Below are 10,734 nucleotides of genomic sequence, written 5' to 3'. Positions count from 1 at the left end.
TGTGTAAAAGGAAATTGTAAGTCGCATACAAGGATGGTGATGTTTTTTTATTTAAAAAGCAACACCAAAACTAGATGCTAATAGTTAAAATAGTATCATGTCAACAATTTGTTTAAAAAATATTTTTAAAATTATAAGAAATATAAATATTTAAATTTAAATTTACTTCATGTTTAAACTTCAACTGATTTTTATAAACAATTTCAACTGGATTTACTTTGTTATGAATATCAATTTTTTATTCTATTTTTTGAATCGATCAATCACAACCACTTATGCTATTCCATATTTAACTTAGACAATTTCAAAACAAATCAATACATTAGATCACTAACCATGGATCAGAGAAAATATTATTCTCTTTCAATATATATTCAATTTTAAATTTTTGAACATATTTGTTTACTAAGTTTATAAAATAAATTGTAAATTCATTTAATAATAAAATATACGACTACGCGCCGGAAAACCACTAGTAAATAAAATATCATTCAAGTATGTACAATAAAGCGTCATGAGAAGTAAAATAAATAAAAATAAATGTTGCAATTTGCATTTTCTTTTCATTCCATTCATGGGTGTTCAGGATTAAAAACAGCTTTTCTCTTTTGTTTCCATGCCAAAGGAAACGAAGTAAAAAGAGATTGATGAAGGAAGAAAACAACATAACTGTTAAGTAATTTAAAGAGAAAAAGGTAAATCATAATCAGTTCCCATTGCATCGGTGAAGCACACCATTGCTACTACTTGGTTGCACTTGCTTCTTCTTCTGGCTCTGTGGGTTTATCCTGTCAAGTCCCCATATCCTTAGGGTCCCATCATCGCTTGCTGAAGCCAACATGTGAAGGTTCGTTGGGCTCCAGCTCACGCAGTTCACCGCTCCGGCATGTCCTGGTAGCTCAATGATTAACTTCCCTGTTGATCTGTGCCATATGTATACCTGCATATCACAAAACATATGTACATGTTGACCAATGTCACCAACTGAATAGAGATGCAACCATTCTTCTATACTCAGACACAAACTCATCTTGTTGTCTTCTGTATAAAGCTAATAATGTTTTGTAACGCTAAATACTAATACCGGATAGATTAACTGAAGAACTTGGTTGGTTATATGATGAAAAGAGCTGATTATTTAACCTGAGAATCCTCGCTTCCGCTAGCGATGAAAGCTTGTTGATACCCACCAAAGCATGACCTGATGAGGAACCGTGAACGCTTGTGGCCTTTGTATCTCATCACAATCTTGGGGTCGTCGTCACCTTCGATATTCCAAAGACGGATCTCCTGGTTCTGGAGATTCACCAGAAGATGTTTGTTGTCGTCTGAAAGCGAGAAAGATGTAATCATGTCTTCCTCTTCGATCAACCTCTCAACTGTCGCTTCCCTATCAAACAGGGATATCACGGAACCTTTGCATACACTAACGAGCCACTTGCCATCATCCGTCATCGCTATGTCTGATACTTTCTGCGTCCTCTGACCTTTCCAGCATTCCATCTCTCTACCGTCTAAATCCCACATGCAGATGCTCCGGTCTGTCATCCCGGCGATTATCCCCTGCCCATCAGAGTACCATCCGCAAGAAATGGGACCGATGCCGCCGCCTTTTTCGTACATGTGGATGCAGTCTCCTGAATCAACGTCCCAGCGTCTGATAGCCTCTTCTGCTCCACACGTCAGAACTTGACGATCGTCAGGACTCCATAAGATCGCAGTCACGGGTTTCTGGTGCCCCACGAGTTTATGCTTCAATGAAAAGTGCCCATCTGCGTTGATCTGAATAGCAAACTCTAAGTGAATCAGCAAACAGGTTGTCTTTATCAAAACAGGTAACACAAATCAAAAACTTTTAACAACATTACCTCCCATATAATTGCGGTCTGATCCTTGGAAGAGGAAGCTAAATATTTGCCATTATGCGAGAATTGCAAGAACCAAACTTCATCAGTATGCGACTCCAAGACCTGAACCATTCACACGTAGTAGAGAGAACTTAAAGAATGTGATGTATGTCATAAACTCATACATGCACTGCTAGTTTGACTAAACTACTAGTTAGATAATCAAGGGAACATAAGTAGCAAGGGAAAATGTTAAAAGACAAAGAGGCATCAGCTGGAGAAACCTGTAGTTTCAACACACTAATGATCGATCACCAAGAGACGAAACAACCACAACTATGAAGGAAACAGAAGTAAGATTAACAGATAGATCAGTGTAGTCTAACCTGAAGAGTCCGAGAAGGAATTTGGTGCTTCCCGCATTGATGGTCAGAAAACAAAGACAGATCACTATCCAAAGTATTATGGTAAACACAAGAATCCCGCTGAATATGGAGAGAACTCTCAACTAAACACTCCAACCTCTTCTCCGGAACCATAACAGAAGCAGGAAGCAACTTCTGCAGCTCCTCCAGAACCTTAGACCTCGAACTCACACTCTCTTTACCTTTACCATTCGCTACAAACTTCGAAGGTGTTATAAGCGAGGAAGCGAGCTCGTGAACACGCTTCGTATTAACACGAAGCGGCACAATCTCGTCCCTCAAGGTGCCTAGCGCATCAGCAATCTTATCAAACCTCAGAAGCTCCAAAAACTTCTGCTCTAGCAGCAAGAACGACGCAGACTTAACAGTCTTATCATCCACCAACCCGATTCTGTGCAATGTAACAACACTCTCGTCCCATTTCCCTTCCTTCACCTGCTGCAGAAACGCCTTGACGACGGAACGATGCATAGGGATTCCAGACTCTTCCTCGAGCATAGCCCCGGTTTTACCATACCCGAGCGAATAAAGCGCTCTAGTGATGATCCTAACGAACTCTGATTTCCTAATGACTCCTTTGGATCCGATCGTTGTTGTTTCATCATCGTCATCCCGTCCTTGGGAGGAGGAGGTTGTGAGAGGCCTCGCCATCAGGTCTCCCAAAGAGTTGTTGTTTGTTACGCTGCTTCTGCTGACTCTAACAGAAGAGTTGCCGTTGGGTTCGTCAGCAAGGAGTTTGGCACGTTTCGAAGGAGGTTCAGTTTCCTCCACAACTCCCATGAAATTACTAAGTTCAGGCCATATAGCTAGCTATCCTGCAACTCTTTTTTACAGAATGCAAGTTAGCAACAGTAGAACAGTAAAAAAATGATTATACTTGATCAAAATCAGAGATCTACTAGCAAAAAGATGTTAAACCGAAATGATCAAAACTGTAAACCGAGATACGACTGACTCAAATCGATTTAATTGCAATTGCAATCGACAGTACATAGATCAATCACAAAAAAAAACAAGTTTGAGAATCATCGGCATCGAAGTGAGTAGAACAATCAAACGATCTATGATGGAAGAAAAAAATACAAAAGAGAGTGGGAGACAATCGAATCTTACCAAATACGAAGCAAAAGATAAGGTTTGGCGATTGCAGACGAAGGATAAAGAGAAGCGTCTGAGAAACAAATTAAGGAGAGAAGAAAATATATATATATATATTAAAAAAATGAAGGAAGGAAGGAAGATGAATGAAGAAAGGAAGCGTGGCTGATCAAGCGGCTGCTCTCTCCTCCCAACAAAAGCTTTTTTGCAAAAAATTTCCCCACTTTTCACGTTTTTATAATTATTGTTTTACCCTCTGCTTCTTAAAACACGTTAAAACAGGGGTTAGTGTGCTTTTAGTCAAGTGGTTAAAAAATTATACTAAATGCGTATCTTTTAGTTTTCAGAATATTCAACTCAATTTTTTCGGAAAAAGATCTAGAAAATGATCAATTGGACCCTTTGATTTTTTTTTTTAAACACTGGTTAAAGGGTATCTAACTGGTTTATGCGATATGTGGTTTGGTAGAATTGTGCTCTCAAAATGTTATGAAACTTGCCTAACCAAACGTACGATGGGCTTGAACGTGTGTGTTCAATCATGAAGTTACACTTACAAACATAACACAGCCGATATTTATGTTTATTTGGGCTGTATAAGGGCCCACTAAAAATATATGTCGAACTTTTACCCACGTCACGAATTGTTGCTGTTGTCTTTAAAACGCCACCGTTTTAAGAAACCAGAGTCTTACCAAATCGTGATTCAGTTGATAAGCCAGGGATCTTATAACGTCGCTCTACCACTATAAGCAAACTAACCTATCTTATCTTGCTCATAATTTTTTTTCCATACTAGCGTCTCTTGTTTTCTTTGAATTCAAAAAAAAAATCTTTCTTTTTTCTTTTCACCTTTATAGTAACTAATTTAATTTTCCCACGCTATAAATATCAGATCGTCACCCACAACAAATGCTCAAAAGCAAACCAACAAAGAAAATTAAAACGAACTCTCTCTGCACTGCTCAATCTCGCTTTTGCTCGCGTTTCCAGATTCTTCGATCGGCGAGAAACCTATCATCATCTAATCTCTGCAGGTACATCTCCGACTATCATCTCCGCTCTATTCTATTTTTGCTGGAGAGTATCTTGTTTCCGTAGACTCTACGACTCAATTAGTTAGCGAATGATCCTTTAATGTAATGTGTGTTGGTTGATCTCGTTCGCAGAGCTGCTGTGCAGTAATGGCTACTGTAGAGAAGGAACTCACGTTCTTGATTCTTCAATTTCTCGATGAAGAGAAACACAAGGAAACTGTTCACAGGTCCTTCCTTTTATCTCCTTTCCCCCCCCCCCCCCCCCCCCTAATTGGTTGATTAAGAAACTGATTTAATTAGTAATTAATGATTAATGTTGAAATAAACCATAGATTGGAATCGGAGTCTGGTTGTTACTTCAACATGCGTTACTTTGAGGAACTGGTGACTAATGGCGAGTGGGACGAAATGGAGAAGTATCTTTCTGGATTCACCAAGATTCAGGACAACGAACAGTCCATGGAAATCTTCTTTGAGATCCGAAAGCAAAAGTATCTCGAAGCGTTGGATAAGTAAGTATAAGCTTTCATATATATATATTTGAGTAGCTTTAGCTTAAGCTTAGTGGTGTATGAGTCTCACTACTTTTCTATTTTTTATCTGCAGGGGTGATCATGCTAAAGCTTTGGACATATTACGCAAGGATCTGAGGTTTTGTGCACCTTTTTCTGAAGATATCTTCAAGGAAATGATGCTGCTTTTGACACTGGACGACTTTAGGTTCTCTCACAATGTTTTTGACCCTTGCAACAATTTTTTTTTGGGCATAGAATGCTTATATAAGATTATTTATCATTTCACTGTTACATCAACCTTTTCAGAGAAAACCCGAAACTCTCTACGTACAAGGACACAGAGTCAGAGAGAGGTCTTCTGTTTCCTGTCTTAGAGAAACTGATAAAGACTAATCCACTTTTCCGCGACAAACTCGATTTTCCTACTGTCAAGACTTCAAGGTTGCGTACTCTAATCAACCAAAGGTGCTTGAGACTTTTCTGTTATTTTATTCAGTCCAAACACACATCTTTTCTCAGATGATTAAAACTTGGGATTTACTCTATTTTTTCTCATAGTTTAAACTGGCAGCATCATCTATGTAAGAATCCTAGGCCAAATCTTGAAATCGAGACTCTGTTTGTGGACCATATATGCAAGAAACCCATTGCTGCGCGAGCTGCATCCCCTGCTACAAATCATCCCAATATTGCAACTGAAGTGTTGTCACCTCATGATGTAAGTGCCAAATGATTATGTTCTCTAGCTCTATGGAAACAGGTTTGTTTTGCGATGAAGTGTTGCCACATGTTTCAGCCTACTCCTGGTTCAACAATCCCAGCTGCTCCTGGTGCTCTTGGTGCTCCTGTCAGGCGTCGTCGTTCTGCATCTTCACGTCCTGGTTGTCTATTTATTCTGAAATGTTTTGTCTTATCATTAACTAGACCTGCCAATGCGATATTATCTTACTATTTTACCTTTTTATCATAACTTTTGAAATCCGTTTCATTTGAATAATTTTGTTTAACTTGAAACATTGTGTTAGCTGCTGGTCATATGGAATGTCAAACTGCTGATTCTAACAATCCTTTGAAGAGATCAAGGCCGTGTGAAACCTCACAGGAGGTACTTATGACTAACTAATCTCTGTTATGTATCCGGGATTTTCAGTTTTAGGTTTTCTACTTGTAAAAGATGTGGCAGAAGAGCTTGGGTGGTTTGTAATGATTTTTTTTCCAGGTGGGTAATATTCCGCCAGTTCCATATTCTGGCCAGCCCCATGGACATAATACATTATCACCTGATGACTTGCCCAAGATAGTTGTTGCAACTCTTCCTCAGGGTTCACCTGTCACTAGCATGGACTTCCATCCATTTCAGCAAATTGTACTACTGGGTATGTCCTACGAAGCCACATTCTCAAACGTGCAGAGTCTGTAATGTCATGTCTTCCTTTTTTTCTTATCAACTAAAGGTACTGAGGTATATGTTGTCAGTTGGTACATTTGGTGGTGATGTTTTCCTGTGGGACGTGGGTATTCGTAGAAAGATTTCAGAGAAGTGTTTTGATGTCTGGAAGCCTGATGCATGTTCAATAGAATTGCAGGTTTACCTCTCACCTTTTGGATATAATTCTCTTACTTTCTGAAATTTTGATGCATGTTTTAATTCTTTTGAATTTGTGTCAGACATCTTTATACGCTGATGAGACGGCATCGGTAAATCACGTGGCATGGTGTCCTGATGGAACTCTGTTTGGTACATGCCAACTGTTCTCCATTTAATTTATTATCTTGATTAAATCGTTAAGTTTATTCCCAGAGTAGAAACAGTCTTTAACACTTGGAAAATATTGACATTGTTTTAATGTCCTTTCAGGCGTGGCATACTCAAAAAACATCGTGCATATCTATTCCTTTGGTTGGGAAAATGTCGTACGAAGTCGTCTGGAGGTTGATTTTACCAGTTATTCTTTCATTAATATCACTCACTTTAGCCTCCCATACGTTCAACATAGCTCTACAATTTGGTTTTACTCTTTCCTCCTGTGTTCCAGATTGAAGCTCATACAGGAGGTGTCAACCATCTTGCCTTTTCATATCCTAACGAACAACTATATGTTGTTACTTGTGGGGATGACAGACTCATTAAGGTTTGTGTTTCTGATATCTATCTTCTGTTGTCACGTTAATGGTTGGGCATGACTTACATGAACTAAAATAATCCAAAGGTTTGGGATGCTATTACTGGGGCTATACGGTTTACTTTTGAGGGTCATGAAGCTCCTGTGTTCTCTGTTTGTACTCACCAAAAGGAAAATATCCAGGTAATAAGTATTGTTTCTTTTGTTGTTGTTGGAACGTACATTTTACTATGGTTTCTATGATTCATATGGCTGACTGAATGTATACATTTTACTATTTAGACTACCATCCCCTATACTGTTTCCTTATATTTAGATAAATTTTCTCTAATGCATTCTAGATCGTATACAGTTTGTCTTCTCAACAGCAACTGATGGAAAAGTAAAAACTTGGCTGTATGATGAGTTGGGTGCGAGAGGTACCTATGACGCACCTGGCCATTCTTCGTCAAGAATGGCATACAGCAGCAATGGAACAAGGTTCGTCTCTCAATTTTTTACCAGCATTTTTTAAAGCACTGAGTCACTGACTGCCTAGTTAGCTGACTGCTATATTTTCCTTCCAAATTTTAAAACAATAACATGCAACAGGTTGTTTTCCTGTGGTACAAACAACGAAGGAGAGTCATTCTTAGTCGAGTGGGAAGATAGTGAAGGCTCTATAAAAAGAACATATCAAGGCCTTGGACAACGTGCTGTAGGGATTGTACAATTTGACACAACCAAGAATAGATTCTTAGCTGCTGGCGATGAATCGACTATCAAAATTTGGGACATGGACAACACAAATCCTTTGACTACTATTCATGCAGATGGTGGCTTACCGGTAATATTACCTAATAGTCGTGTCCTCTAGCTATTTCTACTACTTACATACTAGCAGCTAATTACTTGTGGAAAACCTGCAGGCTTCTCCTTGTGTTAGATTTAATAAGGAAGGAACACTTTTAGCTGTCTCAACCGGTGACTATGGTGTTAGAATTCTCGCTACTGATAATGGATTCAGGTTGCTGAGAACAGCAGAAAATCGCTTACTTGCCACTAAGGTATATTTCTTGGATACTATCTCTGCGGAAAATGTACGCAATTTGTGAACACATTCTGGTGTGCAGGTTCCTGGAGGTGTTGGCTTTGGTTCTTCAAATGCAAATGCAGATCAATCTACCTCTTTTGCAGCTACGAAGGTGAATTAAAGTCTGAATCTGGATGTGTATCCTAGTAATGTGCCGAATATACGGTGTATGACTAAACAGTTTTTTGTTAATTATTCAGAAAAATGAAGTGCGACCTCTGGCTGATGGGATGCCCAGAACATCTAATGTTTCAGGTGAAGGATCTACGAGGTGGAAAGTTACAGAGATTACAGAACCATCTCAGTGCTACTCCTTGAGGCTCCCTGACAATGTGACAGACACGAAGGTAATATATAGTTAAAGCATATGCTTCTATCTGCAAGCTAGATGTTTACCTCCAAAGTCAACAACATTTACAAGTAAAGAAGTTATAATTTTGTTACCTGACTGAAGCTGTTATTTGTTATGTAGCCTGCGGATGATCATTGCTGCTGACTCGTGTGTTTATGTGGTGGGATTTCAGGTTTCCAGATTAATCTACACAAATTCTGGATCTGAAGTACTGGCCTTGGCTTCTAATGGAGAGCACAAGTTGTGGAAATGGCAGAATAGCGATGATAATTTGGATGGAAAGGTATCCTTGGCTCCTTGTTTTAGTAGTTTCCTTGTACATTGTTAGGTGTGAGTTTCGTATTTGTTGTTTTTTGGTTATAGACTTTATATATTTGCTTATAGGCAACTGCTAAGGCACGCCCAGTATTATGGAAACCTAAAAGTGGGATTACAATGATTAATGAGACAAGTGATACAAACCCGGAAGAGGCTATTCCCTGTCTTGCTCTCTCAAAGAATGACTCCTACCTTGTGTCAGCTTCAGGGGGGCAAATCTCTGTGTTCAACATGGTGACCTTCAAGGTGACTAACCGTATCTTCCTTGTAAAAAAAAATGAAATCACCACTGCAGCGTTCTGATAATTTGTAATAATGAAAAGTAGATTTGAAAAAAGTTCCATGCTCTGATATGCTCTGTATTATCTTTAACCTATAGAGTATGGTGACGTGCATGCCTCCACCGCCTGCAGCAACATTTCTTGCGTTTTATCCTTCAGAAAATAATATCATTTGCATTGGCTTGGAGGATTCATCTATCAAAATCTACAATCTTAGAAGTGGCGAGGTATTGCGTGGAATGAAATTTATGATGGTTAGTTCCTGGTGGTAAAAGTCCTGAATATAATATAATGACGAGTTGCATGCTACTAGGTGAGAGCTGTATTGAAAGGCCATAAGAACAGAATAACAGGGCTTGCTTTCTCACGGGGTATGGACGTTCTAGTTTCTTCGGGTGCTGATTCACAGGTAAGAATATTGTTGTTGTGAGTTTTGGCTTAGAAGTTGGTTAAACAGTAGTAACTTGCAGCTTAAATATCTGGGGTATATATGTAGTTGTGCGTTTGGGGCATGTTTAGATGGAGGAAGCGACATAGTAAGTATTTACAAGTTCCACAAGGAAGATCAACGCCGGCTGTTTCAAATACCCGAGTGCAGTTCCATCAAAATGGGATTCATCTGTTGGTGGTCAATGAAACGCATATAGCCATTTACCATGCTCGGAAACTGGACTTGTTGAATAATGTAAGTAATATCAACCGATTCAATAGTGTGTGTGCGTGCGTGTGTTGCAGCAAACTCGTCAGTATTAAATTTAACTACTACTGTTAATGAAACAGTGGTTTCGATTGGAAGCGACTACTCCAATCACATCAGGTACATATTCAGGTGATAGCCAGTCAATCTTTGTGAGCTTTGAAGATGGTACTGTGGATGTCCTCACTGCGTCAAATCTGAGACTGAGATGTCGGATTAATCCAACAGCTTACTTGCCTTCGAACCCAAGGTAACTATCATGCCTCATGTATCAAATACTATTAGCTTCTGAACGTATGTATTGATGAAATGTGTGTGGGTTTTGCAGCTCAAGAGCATATCCGCTAGTGATCGCAGCTCATCCGTCAGAGAGTAACCAGTTTGCAGTGGGGCTCAGTAATGGCCATGTCTATGTGGTGGAACCATCGAAAACAGAAGGAACATGGGAAACCTCGCCTCCAGGCTCCAGCTGACAACTTTAGAGTTTTATAGATTTTGTTTTTGGTCAAAAAAGCTTTAATATAGTCTTTACTTTGTATAGTCACTCAAATGATCTCAAACAAAAGTAACATGGGGAACATCGCCTCCACCTAACAACTAACCTTCTGTCCTATTGATTTCATCATCTATTCTTTTTTGAAAAAAAGACTTTCAAATTCATCATCTATTCTTCTATCAATCAATACTATTATTTGCGAAGTAAAATTTTGGATTCGAGCTCTCACGTTAAAAGTTAGAGTGGTTAATATCGTTTATACCCTTAAAGAATAAAATATATAATTAACTCCAAAATAAAAACAAATTTAAATGATTAATAATAATAATAATAATATAATAATAATAATAAGAAGAATTATCTGAAACCTAATATATATTAAAAATTCAAAAATAAAATATGATATAAACACATATATATTGTGTTGTTATCTGAAATTATCTTTTAATAATAAATTAAACTAAAATAAAACA

General features: G+C 38.4%; 2 protein-coding genes across 3 annotated transcripts; one reads left to right on the top strand and one right to left on the bottom strand.

Annotated features, from left to right (window-relative positions):
- Positions 1–541: 541 nt before the first annotated feature.
- On the bottom strand, positions 542–3,547 carry LOC108847887 (WD repeat-containing protein 26 homolog). 2 transcript variants are annotated; one of them, XM_018621252.2, is made up of 5 exons: positions 3,386–3,547; positions 2,234–3,095; positions 1,869–1,970; positions 1,144–1,782; positions 542–940 (listed from the first exon to the last, which is right to left on the bottom strand). In XM_018621252.2, exons 2-5 carry the CDS (start codon positions 3,050–3,052, stop codon positions 707–709), a joined length of 1,794 nt encoding a protein of 597 aa, XP_018476754.2. In that variant the 5' UTR covers positions 3,053–3,095; positions 3,386–3,547; the 3' UTR covers positions 542–706. The 2 variants fall into 2 exon arrangements, with proteins under 2 accessions (XP_018476754.2, XP_018476755.2); XM_018621253.2 differs by having other exon boundaries at positions 2,234–3,087; positions 3,386–3,546.
- A 184-nt stretch (positions 3,548–3,731) lies between these two features.
- Positions 3,732–10,345, top strand: LOC108847596 (topless-related protein 4-like). The gene is made up of 26 exons (XM_057005476.1): positions 3,732–4,407; positions 4,540–4,634; positions 4,740–4,919; positions 5,014–5,127; positions 5,229–5,387; positions 5,481–5,640; positions 5,719–5,803; positions 5,948–6,027; positions 6,142–6,298; positions 6,399–6,508; positions 6,591–6,660; positions 6,781–6,854; positions 6,959–7,054; positions 7,133–7,228; positions 7,398–7,525; positions 7,637–7,871; positions 7,954–8,091; positions 8,158–8,229; positions 8,318–8,464; positions 8,642–8,752; positions 8,854–9,033; positions 9,167–9,295; positions 9,382–9,477; positions 9,565–9,753; positions 9,849–10,015; positions 10,094–10,345. Exons 2-26 carry the CDS (start codon positions 4,555–4,557, stop codon positions 10,236–10,238), a joined length of 3,198 nt encoding a protein of 1,065 aa, XP_056861456.1. The 5' UTR covers positions 3,732–4,407; positions 4,540–4,554; the 3' UTR covers positions 10,239–10,345.
- Positions 10,346–10,734: the final 389 nt, after the last annotated feature.

This window comes from Raphanus sativus, chromosome 3 (genome assembly GCF_000801105.2).
Source record: "Raphanus sativus cultivar WK10039 chromosome 3, ASM80110v3, whole genome shotgun sequence".
In the NCBI taxonomy this organism is placed as follows: domain Eukaryota; kingdom Viridiplantae; phylum Streptophyta; class Magnoliopsida; order Brassicales; family Brassicaceae; genus Raphanus; species Raphanus sativus.
Note: the sequence above shows the minus strand (reverse complement) of the source record. Positions and strands in the feature narration are given on the sequence as shown.

Coding starts and splice junctions, on each gene's coding strand:
- LOC108847887 (XM_018621252.2), bottom strand. CDS start 3,052: ATGGGAGTTGTGGAGGAAACTGAACCTCCTTCGAAACGTGCCAAACTC. Junction 1,783..1,868: donor AGACCGCAATTATATGGGAG/GTAATGTTGTTA, acceptor TTTGCTATTCAG/ATCAACGCAGATGGGCACTT. Junction 941..1,143: donor GCGGAAGCGAGGATTCTCAG/GTTAAATAATCA, acceptor TGTGATATGCAG/GTATACATATGGCACAGATC.
- LOC108847596 (XM_057005476.1), top strand. CDS start 4,555: ATGGCTACTGTAGAGAAGGAACTCACGTTCTTGATTCTTCAATTTCTC. Junction 5,128..5,228: donor TTGACACTGGACGACTTTAG/GTTCTCTCACAA, acceptor CAACCTTTTCAG/AGAAAACCCGAAACTCTCTA. Junction 10,016..10,093: donor TACTTGCCTTCGAACCCAAG/GTAACTATCATG, acceptor TGGGTTTTGCAG/CTCAAGAGCATATCCGCTAG.